This window comes from Gastrolobium bilobum, unplaced genomic scaffold (assembly GCF_033153095.1).
Source record: "Gastrolobium bilobum isolate Gb01-03AN ecotype WA unplaced genomic scaffold, APGP_CSIRO_Gbil_v1 utg1221, whole genome shotgun sequence".
Lineage (NCBI taxonomy): Eukaryota > Viridiplantae > Streptophyta > Magnoliopsida > Fabales > Fabaceae > Gastrolobium > Gastrolobium bilobum.
Genome location: NW_026897257.1, coordinates 598326 through 622469, shown reverse-complemented (window position 1 = coordinate 622469; position 24144 = coordinate 598326). Strand labels below are relative to the sequence as shown.

Below are 24144 nucleotides of genomic sequence, written 5' to 3'. Positions count from 1 at the left end.
GTGAAATAAAAAAAAAATCATCTGATTTGCATACCCGAGTCAAAAGTTATGGCATTCCGAAGTTTTACGATAACAATATTAATGAGATTGTGCCACTTGGCACAATCCTATGAGTGCCCCACAGGAGGAAGGACGTCACTCAATTGAAAAAATGTGTGAATGAAACGGGGGAAGTCGCGGCACTCAGTGATGCTCGGTCTCCTTGCGTCATTAACTGACCCTCGTTGATAAATACCGTGAATCAAATAACACATTAATAAATTAAAACCTCAATGAGTTAAAGAGCCGGGTCAATGGTCCCTTTAGATATAATGTTTGTATCGGTTTTAATAGACATTGTGTTTCCAAGTTTCAAAAAATTAGGGTATGAATCATTTTAATTCAAAAGCTTAAGTTTAAAGTATTTTATATTTCTCTAATTCAATGTCTTTCATCAGAGCTCATTGGATTGATTTGAAAGATGAATAATGTATTATTAAAAAAATTCATAATATTTAATTATTATAATAAAAACAATAAGAGTCAAATTTATGATCACTTAATCACGTTGCCTTAAACCACGCAAAGTAGTTACATTACAAGGCAATACAAGGGAAAAGTACATTTTGTTTCCTGTGCAGCCCTATGCTTTTTACTACCAAACGTGGAACTTTCGGACTCAATGAGAATTACATTTGCATTCACACACACTGCACGAAATCTCCTTATGGGCACATGTTAGGATGACTCGTTCATGGCAACTTTTTCCTTGAATCCTCGCTAAATCCGCACTTTAAGCATTTTAGTTATTCAAAAGCTTAAAAGAGTAAAAATTTGTCATGTCAAACTTCACAACCTAAATACTTTATCATCATCATTACTATTTTATTTATGGTGTGTTTGGTACAAGTTTTATTTTGGGTTTGATGGGAAAGTGTGAGTAAATATTTGAAAATATCATGTTTAGTTCAAGTTTTTGAAAAAAAATACTAGACAAATAGGGAGGCTAGTAAATGACTTTGGTATTGATTTTTGGGTGAAATTTACTGTTACAAAATATCACTTGAGATATAATATTTTGAGATAAATGAGAAAGTAAAAAAACTAGAACGAATTTCCTCCCAAACATAAATTTTGCAAATTAAAATAAATTTACCCGGTAATATTTCGGTCAACCAAACATCTTTTTTAAAACTTTTTTATCAAGCTGAATTTCCTACTATTTTTTCCAATAATTATATTTTTCCTCTACCCATTAATTGAGATAATTAGTGAATTATCTCAATTAATTCTCCCTCCACAAAAAAAGTTAATAGAGTGAAGACAAAAGAGGAGAGTATAGAAAAACTATTAGAAAAAAACGAGGGAGGGGGGCGCCAAGCACATGGAATGGTCCAATAAGGCGCGTGCACAAAGTGACATGCATGCCTATTTATGCCAAAAATACTAAAAATTTTCATCAACAAAAATCGATTCGGATGAAATATTAATGTAAGAAAATCATGTGCCCCAAAAAAGAAAAAAAAAATGATGTGTGTAACATTTAAAATTTTTAAAACAAATTTATTAAATAATGTTTCCCTATATTAATAAATACATTATAATTTTACAAGCATATATCCGACGAAAAAAATCAAAGGGCAGGGCGGTGTCTATATAAAGGGTTTAAGTGTCCAAACGAAAAATTGAAGAAACCTAACCGAAACCAGATTTTTTTCTTTTCTTTTGAACTAACTAAAACCAAAGGGCGTGGTGCTTGTATTGTGTATTGTATTGTATGTGGAAGAAAGAACCTGTTTATTTTGCGCCACTCGTTTTTATGCCTCACCCTCTCTTTCTTCGCTTCGTTCTTGTTCTTGTTCTAGTGCTACTCCTTTCTGGTGTTACTGATTCTGGTTGATTCGTTCATGTCATTGTGTATGGGTTGAAGAAGAAAGAAAGGGAGATTTTGGAAATGGAGTGGGATAGCGATTCCGATCTAAGCGGAGACGACGAGGAGGAAGTGTTCGTCCTCAACAATGATGCCGATTGTCCTTTCCCTTTCCCTTTCCCCTTCGAGAACCTTCTCCAAACGTCGCCGTGTGGCTTCGTCGTCACCGATGCTCTCGAGCCCGATCACCCTATCATATACGTCAACACCGTCTTCGAGATGGTCACCGGCTACCGTGCCGAGGATGTCCTAGGTCACAACTGGTTAGTCTCTACCACTACTTTTTTTCCACTCAATTTCAATGCTTCGATCACATGCTAGGTTTAGGTTTAGGTCTTGAATTTGATTGGCATTCCTATACCCCGTGTGTGCTGTGAGGAGGCAGGTTTGTAAGTCAATAAAGAGCGTGTTGCGATTTTGAAATGAATTTTGGTAGGGAAGACTCTGTTCTTAACTATTTTGATTATCCATAGGAATAGGAGGTGATTTTGTTGCTATTATGAGTAGGGACAAGTAAAGATGAGGAGGGGGAAGGATGAAGAAGTAAAAATAAGGGTGAGAGGGGCAGCACATGAAAAGAAACATTGGTTAAGACTTAAGGAGTGTAGGGGTGAGAAGGGTTCAAATAGAGAAGGGGTCAGCAGGGAGGCTTGGCCCCTCCCTGGCTTAACTTACAAATTGCTATTTTGGCGCTCAAGGGCTCACTGGTGGCTTTTAGGAGAAAGTGAAATTACATGTTACCAAATGGAGGTTACTATATATTGTTACAAACTTATTTTTTTTTAATTGTTTAGTTTAGACACTTTTTTTTATTGGTATTCAGTTTTCGAACTTTTACTATCATGTAACCTGTGAAAGATGTTTAGTTTTGACTATTGAGTGCCAATTAATGAGGGAGATTGAACATGTATATTTGGTCATTCCTGTAGTCCAGATAGCTTTTAGGAATTTTATTGTTTCTTTGTATTGAGCAAACCTTATTACATTTTTACGCTGCTGGGTGAAGGGCTGGGAATCTGAAGGCGGGAAGATGCTCTGGGTATCAAAAGTGTCCTGGTGACTTTTACTTTCTGTATCCATGATCTGAAACTGAAAGTATATTATTTATTGTCAGCAAAGTTTTAGTATTAATGTCCTATCCTCTTTGTGGGTTAGTAATAGAAAAGATTGTTAGTGCATGTTCAGGTTTCTCCCTTGATGATTTCATTGGAAATAAGCATTGCTTCGATTCTGTTTGGAGCTTGTAAGTATTATTTTTAGATATTTTAGGGCATATTTAAAAGTGATCAATTTTGTCATTGTTGATGCCGCAGGCAGGGGTGTATAACATGTTAGATTCCATACATTTCCTGCTCTGGTCAGGATTAAGTCAATTAGAAGTATATGATGAGGTCTGTGTCAGGAAACACTAAGGTAATAATGTTGAAAATACCCGAGAAATTATGAAAATCTTGATGAAAAAATCATTGGTATTATGGATATCATCAAGTCCAGTGGCGGACTGACACTAGTGCCTATGTCTGCACATGCAGACACAAAACATTTTTTTTTTTTAAAGGGGTGGGTGATTTAGGTAAGTAAAAAAAAAAAAAGATTTAGGAAGATTGAAAAAAAAAAGTAAACATGGGCCCAATCATGGTAGTTAAAATTGGGATCTTACCTAAAATTAGAAGGAGGATAAAAAATCATAAAATTGTAAAAGTGTTTGGAATTTTGATAAAATCGTTTTGATTAAACAAAATCGTAAAATCATAAAATCACAGATTTAAATCGGGATTTTAACTAACATAGGCCCAACCCAACCAATCCCTATAATTAAAAGCTTAAAGCTTAAACCCTACCCCATTGCTTTGTCTTTTCTTCTTTTTTTAAAACATAAACCTTATTAGCTCCAAACCTTAATAGACATCGATGATTCCGGAAATTCAATCTTCATCAAGTGGAGGAGAATCGTACGGGATTTTTCACGTTTTTTTGTGAAGCAAAAGTGGCCAACTTTGGATCAAATAGACATCAACAGAGGTGGATTTTTTATCATTATTTTTTGTATGTTAAGTTAAAGTTTTCTTTTATTGTTTATATATTTTTTAATACATTTAAAATTTTCTTTAAAAAAAATCTTCGGGGGCAGATTTATTTTTTTTAAATTTGCATAACATAAAAGGTGACTAATCAAGTCTAAATGTGCAGACATAAAAAAAAAATTCTGGGTCCGCCACTGATCAAGTCTAACTGTGACAGATCGCGTAAAAGGTGACTAATTGCGTTACCATGTTGGTGCTCAAGGGATTAGGAAAAATTAAACTAATAGGGAACATGATAAGATATCGAGCAACGGTCCTTTTTTACCAAATGTGCTAGAAGCTTTTTGATTCATACTGAATTCTGAAACTCCACTGTTCGATAACTATGAATTATTTTAGTGCTAATTAAAAAGAGATAGTTGACATTGCAAATATGGTCATTCCAGATAGCTTTTCGGAATAAAGCCTTGTACCAAGTCTATGTATTGAGAGATTCTCATTATTTTCTAGTCTTTTTTCATTGAAGATAGGGTTAGGAATCTAAAGGCCGCTGGCTGCTTTGTGTATTGAAAGATTCTGAATGACTAATACTTACAAATGGTGTGCACTGTGCAACAGGTTTTGACAATGGAATTTAGGGTTGTAGGATGCTCTCATTAATATTTTCTGATGAACTGTTAATTTTTATTTTTGATCACTGAACATATGACTTTTCATGGGGAGGAGCTCATTCCTCCATTTAGAAGGTCCATTACCGTACTTTGTTGACAGCCTCTGCAGGTGGTGAAGGCCTTATTCTACTTCAGTGAAATTAATATATGCAAGCTGCCACTTAGTGAAATTTTAAAATTTGAATCAGTTGGCCAACATATGTTGGTTGATGCATGTCAGGTTTCTTGACCTTGGCTTCTGAAATTTTAAGTGGGTGGTTAGCATTTCAAATCCAATTGCACTGGTTCAGGTTTAATTACATTAGAATCCATATTGGTCTTCATCAAAGTAGAAGTTGCTAGTGAATGTCATGATGAATTAGAAAGCAAAAGGAGAGAAAGAAGAGAGAGAGAAGGGGGGGGGGGGGGGGGGTTCACATTCATTACAACCTTCTGGGACTTCCTTATGACCTACCAACTACTAGTCTGGTATTCTTGTATGTTTCATATTCTCCCGCTGCTTGCAGTAATTGTCTGCATTATAATTTCTTCATTTTTGTGGGGGCAGTGATGTGTTTACATTTACTGTTATGGTTGCTTGCAACTGATTTAAGACAATGGTATTTGTGATTGGTTGTGATGTGATTAAATGCATAATGTTATAAGTGTGTTACACACTTACACTTATTATTTCCTTAAGTATGGTATCTTCACTATATTAAATTATGCCTTTGAATCTTCCTCTGCGTAGACCCATTTGGGGAATTTTTTTTGTGGTGTCCAACAATGCAAACAAAGCATATTTCTATGTAAAGCAACTTCTTGGACTTGTATGGATAATGGAAAACACTAAATGTTTTAATAGCAGAGTCCAATAACAAAGATTTATACCAAATGAGAACATCTAGCATAGCTTTTGCATAGCAGGATCACTACAATTGTCCGTATTTATTGGGATGGTCTCCAATTCTCAATAGGATTAAGTCGGGGCACCTACGTGATGCTCACTTTTTTTATTCTTCCCTTTTAAAAGGAAGACAGCTCTAAAATTGTTATGTTATGTACTATTAGTTAGAAAAATATAAATGATTGATTCCAATTCTCCATATTAGAACAGGATTTTGGATCTGCTTAAAGTTTATCATTTCTTTCCTTCTCCCCTTTCTTTGAGACTTCAGGCTCTTGTTTATGGGACAAGTGTCTCTGATGGATACTTTCCCATATATCTCTAATCTACCAAAGAGAAGTATTCGCCTTGAAGTTATTGTTTTTAGGATGTAGAGTGAGTAATCTTTTACTGCCTTTGGGAAATAAAGGAAAGAAAAGAAAGCGGAAAAGCATTCCATATGAGTAAACAAGCAATATTTGCTGGCCCTTTAGCACATCTGTTACTCGCTTGAGTCTCTATCAGTCTATTGCTTGGTATTTCTGATCCAATGTGGTTTTGTTTTAATCATATCAAAATATCTTGCAGCCGCTTCTTGCAGTGTCGAGGTCCGTATGCCAAGAGAAGGCATCCGTTGGTGGACTCAACAGTAGTTTCAGAAATTAGAAGATGCCTTAAAGAGGGGATTGAATTCCAAGGTGAATTGTTGAACTTCAGGAAAGATGGATCTCCGCTGATGAACAGGTTGCGGCTGACACCTATATATGGAGATGATGAGACTATAACACATGTCATTGGAATCCAGTTCTTCACTGAGGCAAACATTGATCTTGGCCCTGTTATGGGTTCTACAATTAAGGAATCTGCTAAATCATTTGATCGATTTCGTTCTGTGCTATCCTCATTGCAACCTCTTCCAGTGGGGGATCGGAATGTATCTCGTGGAATTTGTGGGATATTGCAATTGAGTGATGAGGTACTCTCTCTCAAGATACTTGCTCGATTAACTCCTAGAGATATTGCATCTATTAGCTCTGTCTCTAGGCTATTGTATGAGCTGACAAAAAATGAAGACCTTTGGAGAATGGTGTGCCAAAATGCATGGGGCAGTGAGACCACACGTGTTTTAGAGACTGTGCCCGGGGCAAGGAGACTTGGATGGGTTCGGCTAGCAAGGGAATTGACCACTCTTGAAGCAGCAGCATGGAGTAAGTTGACTGTTGGAGGTGCTGTTGAACCCTCACGCTGTAATTTTAGTGCTTGTGCAGTTGGTAATAGAGTTGTTCTATTTGGTGGTGAAGGGGTTAACATGCAACCTATGAATGACACATTTGTATTGGATCTCAATTCTAGTAATCCTGAGTGGCAACACGTCCAGGTAGGCTCTCCTCCTCCTGGTCGTTGGGGCCACACGCTTTCTTGTGTTAATGGTTCTCTTTTGGTTGTATTTGGAGGCTGTGGAAGACAGGGCTTGCTCAACGATGTGTTTGTTCTGGATCTTGATGCAAAGCCCCCAACTTGGCGGGAAATTTCTGGATTGGCACCTCCACTTCCAAGATCATGGCATAGCTCCTGTACTCTAGATGGTACTAAGTTGATAGTTTCTGGGGGATGTGCAGACTCTGGAGTACTCTTGAGTGACACTTTCCTCCTTGATTTGTCAATGGAGAGGCCTGTCTGGAGAGAGATACCAGTGGCATGGACCCCGCCTTCTCGTCTGGGTCACACATTGTCTGTTTATGGTGGTAGGAAAATACTGATGTTTGGGGGTCTGGCCAAGAGTGGGCCCTTGCGTTTTCGTTCGAGTGATGTATTCACGATGGATTTAAGTGAGGAGGAACCTTGCTGGAGATGTGTAACAGGGAGTGGAATGCCTGGTGCTGGAAATCCTGGGGGCATAGCTCCTCCTCCTAGACTTGATCATGTGGCTGTTAGTCTTCCAGGTGGGAGAATTTTGATATTTGGCGGGTCTGTTGCAGGTCTTCACTCTGCCTCTCAGCTTTACATCCTTGATCCAACCGATGAGAACCCTACATGGAGAGTCCTTAATGTACCTGGATGCCCTCCGAGATTTGCTTGGGGACATAGTACATGTGTTGTTGGAGGGACAAGAGCTATTGTACTGGGTGGTCAAACTGGAGAAGAATGGATGCTTAGCGAGCTCCATGAACTTTCTTTGGCAAGTTCTGTCATCTAGATCCAGTGAATAAACACTGCTGTAGTGAATGGAATGCTATATGGCTCCGCATGAAGTTGTGAAAACATCTTGAGTAAAAGATGGCGGGGAAGGACTTATTGGTCACTGATAGATAACTTGACAAGCATTGCTCTGGTCAGAACGTGTGTATTAAGTAGTTTCTACAATGCATTTGCTTGTATGGTTGGTTCTGGCTCGAGAAGAACTTCTCGACCAGTGACATGAGACAATGTTTTTTGTAAGGTTGTAAGACTTTGCCCCTCAGTACCCACAGTGAATTATTCTTCCCGATTAGATTAGTAGTGGTAATGTATTAGGGTAGTTCCTCACTTGATTTGCCATGTGTTTTTTTTCTTTCAAATTCTGTAATTTAAAGCACGACAGGAGAGAAAAAAAGAAAAAATGTATGTTCAGTCACGTTATTAGGTCTATTATATTTTACGGACGTCTTTACTATTAATATAAGAAAAAATGTGTCTCCATATAGATTTAGGTTCTTTTAGAGAGATAGACAAAAAGAGATGGAATTTACATTTTTTTTATGTCTATTTCTCTGTTAAAAAAGACCCAAGTTCATGTCCTTCAGAAAGATATATATTTTTTTCATTAATATATGCTTTTGAACAAGAGTGAGCTGACATTTATGGAAAGCCTAAATCAACGTTGTTACATAGGAATGCCTAAAAGCTTTGTATATTGTTTATTTATTGAGTAGATTACTGCCAGTTAATACCTAGTTTTTTTTTTTTTTTTTTTTTTTTTTTGCCGTTGTCGCGGTGGGCCGGGGTGGCATGCTGATGCTGGGTGATTGCGATTCTGTTGGATTTCTTAACATAGGTCAAAAGAACTGTTGCGGGTATTCCTCGTGGTATAAGTTATACTAACGTTGGTGTACCCTATGCTAACGGGAGTGACTTGAGGTTGTAAAATGGTCCAATGTGTTGTTGGTTGACAATTGACACGTTTAACCTCTGATTGGGTTGAAATTTTTAACCTGCCTCCCATGGAGTGAATTGGGCAGTTGGTGAATTTTTTTTTTTTAAACTATGAAGTAATATTTTTTTTAAATATAGCCTACGCGAGGCTAATAAGTTAAGTTAGATTCAAAATATTTTGCATAAATCTGATTTATTTAGATCAAAGCTTAATCTAACTTATCTCATATACACCTCTAGGTAACACATTATAATAAGTAGACTTACCTTGGGGAGGATTTTTATCAAATTGCTTATTATTATTGTTATTTTATTTACTTATTTATGTAAACTTACTAGGTGTCTCCATCTTTTTGAATTTAAAATTAACAACGATTTGTTTGTATATTTTAAAGAAAAAAAACTAATGATGCTTATAACGTGATTAAATTTTTAATGATAATTGAATAATTTGAGTTTAAAAAAAAATAAAAATACAAAAAAGTAATATTTTTTCTTATAATATGTTAGAAGGAATATTAAACAAAAATAATATTTTTCATGTTACAAGAGATAAATTTATCTCTTATATATACATAAAAATATGTGGGATTCATGTTTTCTTTTTTTCTTTATTTTTTTATATGGGTCCTATACAGATTTATATGTGTATTGAAGATAAATTTATTTCTTATAAAAACATTAAACCCAAATTTTTTTTTAAAAGAAAGCTATATATCATAGAAAAATTCGATCAAGAAATCCACTTAAATAATGTTCAAATTATCAACTGAGTAAATAGCTCATAGCTGCTAGTTTGTGTAGGGGACGATCCATGGATGCATCATCATCTCATGAAATATTTTATATTTCTCAATTAAAAAGTAATGGCGAATTTTATTGAAGTTTTTAGATGACTATGTAAATGCCTTTATTATATAGAGCTAAAACGAAAAAAGCGAATTGCTTTTCGCTTTAATGTAAAGTAAAGCAGTAATAAATAGATAAATAAAAAAATGTAGAGTTGGGAGAAAGAAAAGAATGCACATTGTGTTTGCACAACAAAACAACAAAAGTACAAAGGATAGGAAGACACAAAGGTCCAACTAGTTTTTGTTGTGTTGTACTGTGTTGGGTTTGGGGTTGGGTTCCCTTCGCTCTTCACTCTTCACTTTTCACTCTTTGTTCTTCTTCTTCTTCACACTCTCCAATCAAATCGCTTCGGATTTTCTCTGATTTTTCATTGGTTGCAGCAATGTCTATCAACAGCGAAACGACGCCGCCACCTGTGATAGGAAAAATCGGCCCTTACACCGTTTTCATGACGCCGCCTTCTACTCCGAAGCCCGCCGTCGCCGACCCCGTCGTTCTTCATTCTCCGAACAAGATCGCTCCTCCGCCGCCGCAGATTCAGAAGCCCGTTCTTCCTGAGAAACCCGTCTCCGATGGGTCCCTTTTGGGGTTTTTCAGAAATGCTGTTACCAAAGTGCAAACTGGTACATGCTTTGCTCTTTTACTCAATACATGCTTAGATTGCGTGTGTCTGAAAATGATATGAGTCACAATTAAAAATAAAAGAAAAAGATAACTCAATAACTTAGACCTGGACTTGGTCTAAGTCGTTTAGATTATTTGAATTTTGAAATGGATTGTTGAATTTACTACTTGATTTATGCTTTCTATTTTTAGATACACTTTGATTTGATAACCAAAAATATATATAACTCAACAATTATTATTATGACTGAGTCTACTGGGATTTTATTTTATTTTATTTTTTTGTTTCTAGGATTCTTTTTAGTGTTTGCTCTTTTGGACAAAACCCATTTTGCTCTCTTTACGTGCTGACAAAAAAATAAGTCTCGAACAAGTTTTTTTTTTTTTTTGATGTACTGAATATTTGATATTAGAAGCCTGATATTTTTTAAATAAACGGATCTAAGTAATTATTCCTACACGCGGAATGGTCTCAATCTGGTTGAGGTTGTGCTCTGTCTATTTCTGGTGTTTTGCATTTCTTGCAAAAATCTATGAGTAAGCATATATTACCCTCTTTTTTATTGGTCTTTAGTTGAGGTTTTTTTTTATTATTATTATTTCTCTTGTTTATTTTCTAAGTAAATACCCATTACCTTTCCTTTTACAGCCCACTCAAGTTTGGATGATCATTTGGCACGTTGGTTTGGGTTGAATCAGTCAAAGTATCAATGGGCTCTCGATGATTATTACGAGAGCAAGGGAATGGTGAGCAATTAATTGGATACTAATTTTTGCAAGATTAGTGTTTATATGCTTTTAGTAATTTTCATTTGGCTTGGTGTTGTTGATGGAGTGTTTATATGCTTTTAGAATTGGATATTCTTCTACTTGTTTTGTTGTGGTTCCCTTTGATTTGACATGACTACTTAACTAGTTCTAGACTAATAGTTTATATTCTTTTTAGTGAACTTTTGTTTCAATAAGAACCTTTTCTCTGTGGAATTCTGATATCACAAGCACCAGTAGTTTGCTAGTTATGCCACGTCCCCAACTTGGGGCTAGTAGCAAAAATCTCCACGCCTTATGCTACGAAGGGGATTAGTCTCATCCAAATGGCCAGGGACACCCTGGGAAACAAAAATAAAAAATAAATAAAAAATCTCATTTTAGAAAGACTATTTAAATGGCTCTAAAGTAAATATAAGTTGTATACTTGTTTCCGCTAATAATTTAAATTTGTTGGGAGTAGTTGAGTTGTGTTGAGTGTCAGAGAGCATTAGTATTACAGGTTTTGTATTGACTTGCTAATGAGGGGGTTTGGCAGCGCATTTTTTTGTTTCCTTTTTTTTCCAAGTGGAGTTGCATCAAATTTAATGTAACAAGAGGAGTATCTTTGCTTTTGTGACGTCACAATGAAGGAACTCAGAAAATTTAGCTTGTGGTCTTGACATTGTGGGTTTTATGTTATGTACAATTAATATTCATCGGAGGGATCCTTTCCACTGTGCTATTTGATGAAGGAAGAATCGAGAGGGACCTTTTGTTTGAGTTTTTCAAAGATGAATAGCCTTTTAAGTTAAGTTTGCCATGCTTTATGTGCAAGTTACTGTAGAAGCTGCAACTTGAACCTAAAAATCATGTTAAACAGGGGACTTTTCCCTTTTTTTTTTTATAATTAAAGTCAATTTGAGGCTTAATGACTGCAGGAAAAAGGAGACATTAAAGTCAAAGAAATATCAAACAAAGTACAGAGTGTTTGACTTGCCTTGGGCTGGTAATAATGCTCCCTTTGCTTTGCAATATTTGTTATCCTCGAAATGTATGAATCTTAACTTGGCAATGGGTATCATTATGCAGGATTAATCAAAAGTGAGGTGTGAAGACTCTTGCTTTGAATATATTTATACCTTTGTATTTACATGTGGAGTAGAACAACTGAGTCTGATATGTGAAAGAGTTCTTTGACCTACATCCATTGATCTGATTCAATGGTTATTTTTCAACTCCTGCTGTTGAGTCCGATTATTTGACAGTTTGTTCATGTGATCCTATTATTATCAAGTTGTTCTCTTGGGCAAATGTTTTGTTCTTGTGTTCTAGTTTTAGTCGTGTTTTTTAGTTTCTGTACCTCGGAGTTGTTTCTGTTTCTGTGCCTTCTCATGATAGCAGGGTTATCTCCGAAGCATATTGTGTGCCCTATGAATTCCTAAAATAGGAAAATAGCGAAGGGTCAAATCACACACAAAGACGCATATCATTCCCGTAGTAGTTATCATCTTCAAATAGTAATCGAGAAACTAACCTTTGTAGTTCTAGTCAGATGCTCCATTCAAATTCCTCTTTGTCCTCCTCTCAAGTTTGGCTTATATTTGATTCTTGTACATATAAAAAAGTTGCCTCGCCTTCAAAAGAACAAGATTATAGTACATCGTTGCGTGAATTCGAGATTTTAGACTGAAGCTAGATTTGGAGCATAATGCATATAATTAGGAGAGATCTGTTTACCTTATACCACCACATACATCAAATTCAGATTTGGAAACTAATGATGACTGGTAATTGATTAGCGGTTTCATAGAGAACATGGAAGAAGGATGAAAATTAGATAAGGGTGTTGTTGACTCTCTATTTTCATTTTCAAACGTTTATTGATCACCAACAAATGATCATGTGGTGATTGCATTCTCAACAACTCTGCTGTGTATGAGTGATAACGATTTCTCCAAGCATGTGTAGATAATATATTATAATATAATATTATATACAATATAATTTAGAGTAAATACTCTTTTTCACTTTTTGGTACTCATCAAATCTCATGATGTCCGCTTTAGTCCCTAACAAATAAAAAGGCTATTCGTAGTTCTTAAGAAATTCAAAATGAACTCATTTAGTTGAAATCGTGGTTCTTCACAAATTCAAAAAAGACCCATATTAGTTTCTCAAAAGAACTAGAATGGGTCCACTTTGAATTTCTTAGGAACCACGAATAGCCTTTTTATTTGTCAGGGACTAAAGCGGATATCGTAAAATTTGCTGAGGACCGAAAATGGGTATTTACTCTATAATTTAATATAATATTATATATATAATATATAATATTAAAATTTCAAGCACTTACGATATATGACACTAAAGATACACACAGAAATAATAAAAGATAAATAATCTAAACCAAATTATTGTTAGGGTGATTTGAAATTTTCTTTACCTTCCTATAACCGTATAATTTCATTATTTAATAATCTCACCATTCTATAGTAAAAACTTATTTTCTAGAGTTATTATACACTTAAATATTAGTTGTATATGGAAAATAAATTATATATGTGCAAATTTTTATTTTCAATAAATTATATATAAAAAATAAATGTTGGCTAGTTTGTGATTTTGGTAGTCCTCATATTTTTAAATGTAAGTGTGTAGTCCAATTTGTAAATTCAAACTCATCTTCAATGATGCATGTGCACTGAACGTACAAATTATATTTGCAATTTATCTGAATCCTTAAAATTTATTCAATTAATGTTATTATGTATAAATTATAAATTATTTATGGAGGTACATCATCTTATATGGAGGGTATTTATTCAATTAATGATATTATGTATAAATATTAATAAAAAAATGTATTTTAAAATACAAGTGGGCATTGCAAAATAGACTCATGGCTTGATTTTTTTACAAAAATTTAAAATAGGCTCAATCTTGTTCTACTTGTTAAACAGACAAGCCTAGGAGTAGATGGATATTTGGTAGAGGAAAAAACAATTTATCTTGAAATTATGATTGCTAAAAATATGGTGAGAAAAAAAATTTGCGATAAATGTCATCAAAAAATTAATTGGTAGACTAAAATATTTCTAAAAATGTTGGATTAATTTTCTTGATGCTATATGTGATTGTGTTAAATTTTTCTCTCTTATGGGAATCTAGAACAATAATAATATATTAATAAATTATTAAACATAATTTAGGAATGAAATAAGGGCCTAGGGTTGGTATTAAAAAAACAAAATAAGAGCCAAATTAAACCCTAGTTCCGTATAAAAACTTCGAAAACGGTCGACAGGGCCTCCATTGTTTCTTTCTGTGTGTAAGTTTCAGTTGCTGGTAAAACGCACCGTTTGGTTCGGGAAAACGCGGAAACCCTAGCAATAGCATGATGAGAGGAGGGGAAAGCTACGTGGGTTGTGCTCCGGCGTTCTCAAACGACGGGAAGCGTCTTCTGGTTTGCAGTGGCTGCACCGTCTCCATCTTCAGCACTTCCACTGGCTTGCGCGTTTCCTCTTTGGAAGGCCACACTGCACCTGTCACCTCCCTCATCGTCGTTCCCGCTTCCAAGATTCTATGCTATTGTTGGACCTCTTCTCTCGATGGAACCATTCGCTACTGGGACTTCTCCGTTCCTGAATCAATCAAGAAACTTGATCTTCATTTGCCCATTTTCTCCATGGTAACCCTTTTCAGTAAAGTTTATAACTTTGAAAATTCAAATGTCTTTAAAGAAGTAAGCTAAACTGATACTAGGATATAAAAACTTGTTGCCACTTTGCCAATTGCAGCGGTCGTTCAACTAATATAGCGTAAAAGAGTGGGGATTGTTGTTCCCGCCAGGATTCATGTATCAATCAGTAAGGATGGTAGTGAAAGGTTTTCAATATTTCAAATTAATAAAACAGAATTTTAAAAATAATATTTTTAATTTTCAAGATTAAAAACCAAGAACTAAGAATGCAAACTAGGACATGTTAGGTGATTCTTTGGGTCTGCTAAAGTAACAAAGATTACAATTCTAAGTGTTTAAACTTCAAACAATGGTTTAATATCGCTGTGGTGAATGTTTTCATTGCTTAGTCCATCTGTTTGTGATTGTTGATTAGGAACTACTGCTGTGTTTATTTATTTATTTTCATGGATTTTTATATATAGGGAAATGATGGCTGTCTTGTTGGCTAATAAATTCTAAATCTTTTAGGTGATACCTTCAATCTTATCCCCTCCAGAAGAAAACAATGCAAAGGCGCCTAATATTTTTGCTTATGTGTCTGTTCAAGATAGAAATGCCCAGGACAACCGGCCCAATCCTCTTTGTGGACAGATCAGGAAGTGTAATTTGAAAAACTATCAGACGGTTAGCCACCTAATTTTGAAAGAGGTAAAATTTGATGAAAATTTCGTGCTTTGCAAGTTTTTTATCTTTTAAAAAGATTTTCTTGTGATTGCGGACGTTGTGAATAATAGTATAGTCTGAGGATTGTAGAAATATGCAAGGCTCATTTAAGTGCTCACACTCATATAATACATATCAATTATTGTATAGTCCTGTCCTGTCCAAATAGCAATGTGCTGATTTAGCTGGACAGGTTTGAAAACCTATATGTGCTGAAATTGTTAAGCACTTAAGCATTGCCTGCAACCCATCCTTTGATTCTCACTGACCCTGATTGCTTATGTTGGTGTTACTTCTTAATGGATCCTTGGTTAATGTGATAACATTATGAATTATGACTATATCAGCTTCTTACATGTCATGGATATTGAACAAAAGCTTAAATTATGTGGAATTCAAACTCAACAAGAACATTTTTTTCCAGTTTTCAATCAGTCATGGGCATTCCTATGTATTTGCTAGATATACACAGCTTGTTTTGTTGTTTTTGCAGTGTATTCAGTTTTGTTATCTACGTTTATTGCAAAACACGTTAGAATATAATTAGGGTCATTTTTGTTGAGTACCTAATCCCACAAAGAGCGGGTGTACAGGGATTGAGAGAGCAATAGCCAGGCATGATCTCATTTGGACTGCTTGTTTTATATTTTTTACTCAAACTTTATAATTTGAAAAATCCCTAAAGATGGTGACTTCTAAAGCAATGTCTATTTATATTTATATTTCCTCTAACCAGAACAGAATTAATTTGATTTCTGTTCATACTAGTACGTTGCCAACATATATGAGAATACAATTTAAATATTATCTGTTGTTGTTGCTTAAGTGCTCATATGTTTTCTCTCCTTTTGACAGACTAAACGACCAGAATCTTTGACCATTAGTCCCTCGGGAAATTTTTTTGGCATAAAAGACAAACGCAAACTTCATATATGGAAAGTTCCTAAAACCGACTCTGACTCTACTGTGTCCAAGAAGATTGTCCTGCATCATACAAAGACCTTTACAGTTCTTGCATTCCATCCAACAGAGAGAATAGTGGCTGCAGGTGATGTAACTGGAAGAATTTTAATTTGGAGAGGATTTGGTACTCAGAAGTTTCTGGATAGTAGTGGACTAGTGAACGGAAGATCAATGAACGATGGGGAAGATAAGGGTGGGGTAAGGGAAAATGATGACGCTGAATCATGCGTCACATGGCATTGGCACTCTGCTGGAGTGAGGCTTCTATCTTTCTCTTCAGATGGAGCCTACCTGTACTCAGGTAAACTATATTGCCTGAAATAAATTGTAAAAGTCACCGAACTAGGGATTTGGGTGTCTGCGAAGCCAGAATTAAGTAGTTTTGAATATAATTCTTTTGCATGTTGTTTAGTTAGAAAACTTTTCCAATAATCTTAAGTGGACTCTAATTTCTTGTGTGTCAGATGTGGCGTGCCCTATGTTATTCAATGGCTCATATGTGAAATATCTGCTACAATTAGGCTTTTTTTAATGATCTACTTAGTAATTGTCTTTACAGTTTCAAGTTACCCTTAAAACTGTTTGAGTAATACTAATGTGTATATCTTATATGCACGCTTTGAAATTCTCTATGCTCTGTTGAGCAATATAATATTTTGTTTCTATTGCTTTGTTATATATTAGGTGGGGAGGAAGGAGTTCTTGTGCTTTGGCAGTTCGACACCGGAAACAAGAAATTTTTACCAAGAATTGGATCACCGCTTCTGTATTTCATAGATTCTCCAGATCCCTCACTTTCCTCGGTAAGGATTACCTATGTGAAGTCAAACATATAGTTAGAACTTAGACTTCTCTTGCTCTGTCCTGACATCAAACTAGCTCATTATACTGTCTAACTAATTAAGGGTCTGCAGATATCTTGTACAGATAATCAAATTCATATTTTAAAGACCCCTTCAATGGAAATAATGAGGTCTATATCAGGGATCAAGGTTAGTTCCTATATTTGTTCTCTTCTTTTTCTTGTTTTTCGGCTCAGTGTGTCCCTAATATTATTCCTAATTCATTGAAAAGCCTCTCATGTTGATTATTTGACTACATTTTAGACATTATTTGATTCTTTAGAAAAATAAATTATTGACCATTATTATAAGATTTGTCTTTAATTTAGGCTTGCAAACTTGCAAAATAATGACCATTTTAAACAAACTATTGATTTTGATGTGGTGAATTTTTTATAATTCATTTCCACGTTAAACTGTACTGAGAAAATATAAGAACATTTATGTTAAAGGAAAAAATCCTGTAAGAAAAATGACAAAATGAATTTGTTTTTTATTCATTTTATATCAATATATAATACATTTTCTGGTTGCTTGCATAAAACTTGCGTTTGCTGGAGCTTGATATAACCTTTGCATTATGCTTTTTGTTTTCAGCCTCCTTTGTCATGTCAAGAAATATGTGAAATTCTTTCTAGCCGAGCTGCCTTTGACTGCACTTCTGGTTTAGTGGCTGTACCAACAGAGAACTATGGCATCCAGTTCTACAGCTTGTTTGCTAATCGGGGACTTTATGAGGTAATAGCTTTTTCTTCAAGTTTCTTTGAAATGGGTTGACCAACCCCCCCCCCCCCCCCCCCTCCCTCCAAAAAAAAAAAAAAAAAAAAAACTGAAGTTGGGATATTTCCTTTTTAGTGTAAGGGAAGTTATCAGTTATCACTAATTTTAGATACAATTAATTTAAGTTATAAACCTAGTATTGGAATAAAAGATACCTTCTTGCCTCTACCTCTATATACGTGGGTGCAGAATAGGGATAAACTTTATTTTTGGTTGTATTGAGGATCTTCATTTCTTCCTCTTTTCTCCCTTGGTCCATTTACCCCTGTATTTTTTGATATGATGAGATTACAGTCCATATAGACTAATTTCTCAACAATCTTCTGATGTATTTCATTGTGTTTTAATATAAGTTATATTGTTTTGGTGTTTGGTCTGTTGTTTACAGCATGACTTATAATTACTTTTTAGGTGTGATAGCAGCCTTAACATTAAACACATGGGATGTAAAATGTTGACATCTGTTTTTTGCAGGTTCAAGTCTTTGAAAGAAACCATCAACCAGTTGATGAGGTCACGGTATGTGAAGTTAATATGATATGTAGACAATCTTGCTTAAAAGTATTCTCACATCTAGTCTCAACTTATTAAGCATTTGATTGATGATTAAATTTTTGTCATGGTATATTGTGGTTATAGGTGGTAGTGACCTTGGTGGAGCTGTCTGTTGATGGTTCTATGATGAGTACTGTTGAAGTCAAGCTTCCTGAAGAAGGAATAGGAGGTCTTGTTTGTTTGAAATTTTGGGATTTAGATTCAGATAGCAAAAAATTTTCAGTATCCACCCTTATTTATGAACCTCACAGGTATGTCCATGGATTTTTTTAGCTAGAAAATTAAATAAATCTGAGAAGCTATATAATGGTTATATTTTTAGTCCCGGTGTGCCTACTTAATGTAGGTAGTTAATAGAATAGTATGACTTATTCAGGTGTTCAGTATTGTGGTTGCTTTTTTCTACTATCTCATAGCATTTCCAGAATAGTGCTTCTCCCTCTCTAGCTGAATGTTAGGTGTGTGGTGGCTTTAGATGTTAGAATATTTAGGAAATATCTCATAATCATGCTTGTGAATAGCGCTGCTTTAGCGGGGTTGCCTCGCGGTGCGGCGGCCAGCTGTTGCAGCCGCTATTGCGGCTGAATAGCAGCGCTGTTGCGCCGCTACATCATGCAAACAGATGGATCTGAGAAGAACGAAATGAAGGCCGCGACCCAAATAATCTCTGCTGAACGAAGTAAAGGCCGATCTGAATAGAGGACTGTTAGAGAATAATATAAACCATTAAAATGGCCTTCACCCAACACCTTAAGGTTTTGGGTTGAATTGGTTCTTTACATGGTATCAGATGAACTTGGAGGATAAATTTTAATTCTTGCTTTCTATAATTGGCTTGTTAGGAGATTTCTGTTGATTATCATTCTGGCAAAGTCTTTTCTTCCTTGTTCATGCAACATTCCAACTATCTCTTCAAACTAATGATCATTTCAGCCATCTTGATGAATTATCCTTCCGACAATGCTCATCTTTCCAATTTCTACAACATCCCTGATTTGCTTTTCCAGACATGTTTTGTGGAGCCTAGATTTTTATTATTTTCTTTGTATGGTTCATTTGTAATAAGCTTTGGCTTGAGGGAAGTGTTAGAATATCTAGAAAATATCTCATAATATCATTATTGTATCTTAGAATATTTTAAAGGATATTGGATGATCTCCTAGGACTAGTTTCCATGTTTTATTATGATATTTCCTTATTTGATGAAGGTTAGGAGTCTGATACGAGTATAAAAATAGGTTTATGCTTTGTCTTTTGTATCATATCACATCAAATCAATAGCAATTTTAGATTCTTTACTCTCTATTTTTCTCTCTTTCTTCTTTCTCTACCTAAATCCCTATAATTTCAAGAATATATGTTAGAAGGGGTGTGGTTGACACATTTCTACTTGTTGATAGGGATGCTCATATTTCTGCGGTTGCTTTTCATCCAACCCGTCATATGGCTGTCAGCTCATCTTATGGTGGAGATTTCAAGGTATGTTTAGATAAATTGTTGTTATTCATGCTTAGGAATTTTTTTTCTGGTGACAATTATTTATTCTTTTTCATGTTTCAGATTTGGGTCTGCAAAGAAGATATTCAGCAGAATGGCCAGATGCTTCAGAATTCTGGTTGGATGTGCCATGCTGTTGGGTCATACAAGTATACAATCCTACATTAATTCTTAGAACTAATATTTGCTTGTGTAGGCTATAGATGTTAAAATGCAAGGTGCACCAACCCCAAGTCACCTCTTACTTGTTGGTTTGTAATAAAGTGGAATAACTTTATTGAACAAGGTAGTTAGTTGTCATCTAAATAATCAAAGGGTAACAGATTGTGGATATGAGATAAGAACAAAGTCTTTCTGCTAGATTTTATTTGAAAAAAAAGAAAGAGGATTACTGGTGGTGTGAAGTTCTCTTCTTTGAATTTTCCAGATCCCTTGCTGAACCCTCTTAATTGGCTGCAGATGTTGTATTTTATTTATTATTTTGTTTGTTGGCATTGTACCTTTGCTACTCTTCAGTAAGATTACTTATGTTCATAAATGAAGAATGTACATTTAATCTTAGGCGGGACAAGCAAAAAATGATGTGACTGCTGATTGCTTCTGTTTGAGATTATGTTAAGTTGATGATATGACTAACTCGTTCTCATGTTGATGCATCATTTCCTTTGCAGAAATAAAGCAATGAGAGCTGCTGCTTTCTCAGCTGATGGTTCCGTACTGGCAGTTGCAGCAGACACTGTTATTACATTGTGGGACCCTGATAAGAATGTGCTCATGGCTGTAGTAGGAGAGACAACTACGGTAATTTTCTTGAACCCTACTCATCTATTTTATTTTATTTTTAAATGTTTCCTCATAGTAAAACACTATATTGTTAAATGTGTTCCATTTTAACAAATAAGACATGCTAACCCCTAACCCAGAGACTTGTGAAGTTTATTTGCCGGCACTTGCGTGATTAGTTTCTGGAGTTTGCATGAGGATTTAAGGCTACTTGTTGGAGGCAGAAAAGCCTGTGATTATTGGGTCCTTATTTGACAGCATGCATCAAAGCATCAAAATACAGGACAGAGAGAGTAAGAAAAGAAAATGCGAAGAAAATAGAATATTGTGAACAAGAGAGAATGCTTGCAATGTTTGACTGAAATGCTTGGTTTTATTCTAACCAAGCACTCTTCATCTATTTATATACAAAGAATAAATGCATTTAATATTTGCAAGAGACGTTTACTCTCCTAGATGATTATTTTCAATGCATTTTTAATTCCTAGTGCACCACTATGTCTATTAATTACTAATCATGATGGTTCATCTTCCCGATACCATATTTGCATCAATTACGGTTTCCCACAGAAAAACAAAGAAGAAAGAAAACACTGCACAACAATATGATTTCTTTCTGTTGTATTCTAGCGTACATGCCTGATATGGTGTTGATTATGGGTTCTTAATTTTAGGATTCATTAATTTGCACCTGTACTCATTTCCCCCTTTTCTCTTATTTTTTTAAATTTCTTTCTTTCTCTTTTTTTCTTTCTTTTTTGCAGCCAATTGTGAACCTCGTCTTTGCTGGAAAGTCAGAGTATCTTCTGTCTGTATCTCGTGGTTCAAAACCGCAGCTTTCTGTTTGGAGTATGTCAAAGCTAGCTGCATCTTGGTCATACAGAATTCAAATTGAAGGTCTAAAGACTCAATATTTTCTCTATGATAATTTCTACTATACTCAATGATTTTATTGTCTCTTGTAATTTCAATTTTGGAAAATGCATGCCATTCAAGTTTATAGCCTGTCAGTGTTGCAATCATTAGCACATGTCTAAATGCTGGGGTTGATATTTTTCACTTTTGTTCTTTGCATATCCGTGGATACTCCTTGTTTCTAAACCAATGACTCCGTGAACGGGAATAGTGTTTGATCTGACAGAATTTTTATGCATATTCGTGCAGCTGTCTCCTGTGCAATGGATTTATCATATTTTGCTATCCTTGCTCTCCTTCCTGGATCAAATGAACATACATTTAGAGGTGATGGAATGATCTTATTATTCAACGTAACAGATCCCATTCCTGTGGCTTCCTGGTCTGTAACAAAGGTAATGTTTCTTTCCAAAATTCTGTCTTTATTACAAAATTGGACTATAGGCCACCAATTGAGCTATCAACTACAAGCATCTAGATTGGTTTTTAAAAGCACATTGCTAGCACTCTTAGGAAGTCTGTTTTGCATATCTTTATTTAACTAAGAAAGGCGAAGGATTGTAATTTTTTATTGCATTTTTATTTCTTAAACTTTCACTAACATATTTAAAGCTAAGAAGAATTGACACCTTACATGACACGAGACGCACAAAAATTTGAAGTGTCCACATGCTTTTCGTTGTGTTGCATCATGTATGACAAAGGGGACAACTCCTTTCTTGTGAAGTGTTTGTGACACATAGATTAAAGGTTACTGACTGAAGTTATATTCAATGTGAATACAGTAGTGTGAGTCACATTGAACTATTCATACTTCATCCTCTCAGTCCAAGTTGAAATAAATACTGGGTACAAAAGAAAAAAGGTTACAGGAAAAGAACTGTTGGAGCCAAACTTGTTAAATATCTTATGTCAACTGCAATAAAGAAATAAGTTCAATTTAGTATTGCACATTGTCTTTTGAGATGGAAACTAAATTAAATTTTGATTCTGTTTCCCCTCCACTATTGGCAACATTTTGGGATGTATGATAATATCTAATACAAATACATGATACTTAAGATTGTTTTCGAGTTGCAATGAGAAATATCTTCCAAAATTGACTTTTTATTTAAATTTTTAGCCTGCATGAATTCCTTAATGTGGAAGAAGATTTACAGTGTGTGGCTGTTTCTTCTCTCTGTCTTACTCTTTTCGTTCAGGCCAAGGGAGGAGGCCTTGCTTTTCTGAAAGGAGATCCATCTGAAGTAGCAGTTATTGATGGAAAACCATCTCAGACACTTCTTGCATATATAAATGGAGATCATGAGTATGTCCTCTTTGATCCGTATGGCAAAGAAGCCTGTGAGCTTAGTATGACTACTCAGGATGATCTTCTTGCGCCTGAAGAAACAGGTGGGATGACTGTACTGCTTCATCTATAATGTTTAGTTCATGTTTTATACTGTTTCCCTACATATATGGAAGAGGTCATAAGTTCAATACCTTCTACTTATATGCATGTATAAGATTAGTTTTTCAGTTTTCCTATTCTCCATTTTTTCAGGACAATTTGGATACACGACAATTTATGGAGAGTTACCCAAGATTGATTTGAAAAGGAACAAGGCTTCGTCAGTTCTCTCCTCTGCATCAGAGAGGCCTTGGGAAACCATATTTAGTGGGTCATCGCATATGTTGCCACCCCTCACCAAATTGTGTTCAGAATTTTTGGAGTCCCTACTGGAGAAAAGGACAGCCATGGTAGAATGACATACTACATACATGGAACTCTGTTCAAGGGATGATATTTGTTACTTTGAAACCATTTCCTGTCAGCAGAGCTCAAGTGGCCATAAGGATTGGGCTTCAAGTTGAGGCAGTTCTATTTCTAGTTCCCTCTGTGACTGGTGTAAACACTACCTACTAGCTGCTGCAGGTTGGTCTGACATCAGCAATTTTGTATTTTGACATATGATGGTAACTGTTTGTCAAGTTAGCTGATGCAGGAAGAGATTGGTCAACAAAAGATTTCAGTTTTAAGGGGTTGGTCAGATGGCTCAGTATCCCTGAAAGATCCGCCTCCCCCCAGATTTAGCCTTGCTAATTATTTTTAGGTATATATTCTTTAGTTATCACTTCTTGGATGAACAGGAAATTTTTGACAGTGATGAATGTAGTTGAGTGAAAAGTTTTCAAAATCATGTTATGGGAAATAAGGTTGCAATGTAGCAATCTTGTAGGCTTGTAAGCAATGGGAGAGTCTATGCAGTATACAAGTGAATACTATGGAAGCTACAGTTCATATGTAACAGTATTGTGAATCGTGATCTTAAATATATAGTGACTAATTGGTTTTTGCCTTCTTTACAACTACTTATTCATTTTTAACTAATTTCTATTTTCTCTGTCTAATTTGTCTTTTAGTTGGTCAGATATGAAGCTATCCCAATGTTTTTTTTTTTTTTTTTCATAAAAAAGATTTGAAGCATGTATGACAACAGCTAGAGGGTATTAATAAAATAAAGTCACGTCCTGGTGTCTGGATGTATCATAAAGATCGAGCCACAGAAAGTGCAAAGGTAGGAGAGGACCACC

At 35.2% G+C, this 24144-nt stretch overlaps 3 protein-coding genes across 6 annotated transcripts; all 3 read left to right on the top strand.

The window, feature by feature from the left end:
• Positions 1-1679: 1679 nt before the first annotated feature.
• Positions 1680-8174, top strand: LOC133305304 (adagio protein 1-like). 2 transcript variants are annotated; one of them, XM_061505474.1, is made up of 2 exons: positions 1680-2162; positions 6078-8174. In XM_061505474.1, exons 1-2 carry the CDS (start codon positions 1934-1936, stop codon positions 7664-7666), a joined length of 1818 nt encoding a protein of 605 aa, XP_061361458.1. In that variant the 5' UTR covers positions 1680-1933; the 3' UTR covers positions 7667-8174. The 2 variants fall into 2 exon arrangements, with proteins under 2 accessions (XP_061361458.1, XP_061361457.1); XM_061505473.1 differs by having other exon boundaries at positions 1680-2172; positions 6058-8173.
• On the top strand, positions 2081-12151 carry LOC133305305 (uncharacterized). Of its 3 annotated transcripts, none has more exons than XM_061505476.1 (5): positions 2081-2172; positions 9834-10076; positions 10727-10824; positions 11766-11833; positions 11917-12151. In XM_061505476.1, exons 2-4 carry the CDS (start codon positions 9836-9838, stop codon positions 11817-11819), a joined length of 393 nt encoding a protein of 130 aa, XP_061361460.1. In that variant the 5' UTR covers positions 2081-2172; positions 9834-9835; the 3' UTR covers positions 11820-11833; positions 11917-12151. The 3 variants fall into 3 exon arrangements, with proteins under 3 accessions (XP_061361460.1, XP_061361459.1, XP_061361461.1); XM_061505475.1 differs by lacking the exon at positions 2081-2172 and adding an exon at positions 9614-9680; XM_061505477.1 differs by lacking the exon at positions 2081-2172 and adding an exon at positions 9716-9722.
• A 2001-nt stretch (positions 12152-14152) lies between these two features.
• LOC133305332 (uncharacterized) lies at positions 14153-23889 on the top strand. The gene is made up of 15 exons (XM_061505515.1): positions 14153-14515; positions 15038-15217; positions 16088-16496; positions 16880-16998; positions 17110-17187; positions 17635-17775; positions 18292-18336; positions 18457-18623; positions 19773-19851; positions 19933-20018; positions 20541-20670; positions 21417-21549; positions 21817-21962; positions 22770-22962; positions 23114-23889. Exons 1-15 carry the CDS (start codon positions 14222-14224, stop codon positions 23317-23319), a joined length of 2406 nt encoding a protein of 801 aa, XP_061361499.1. The 5' UTR covers positions 14153-14221; the 3' UTR covers positions 23320-23889.
• Positions 23890-24144: the final 255 nt, after the last annotated feature.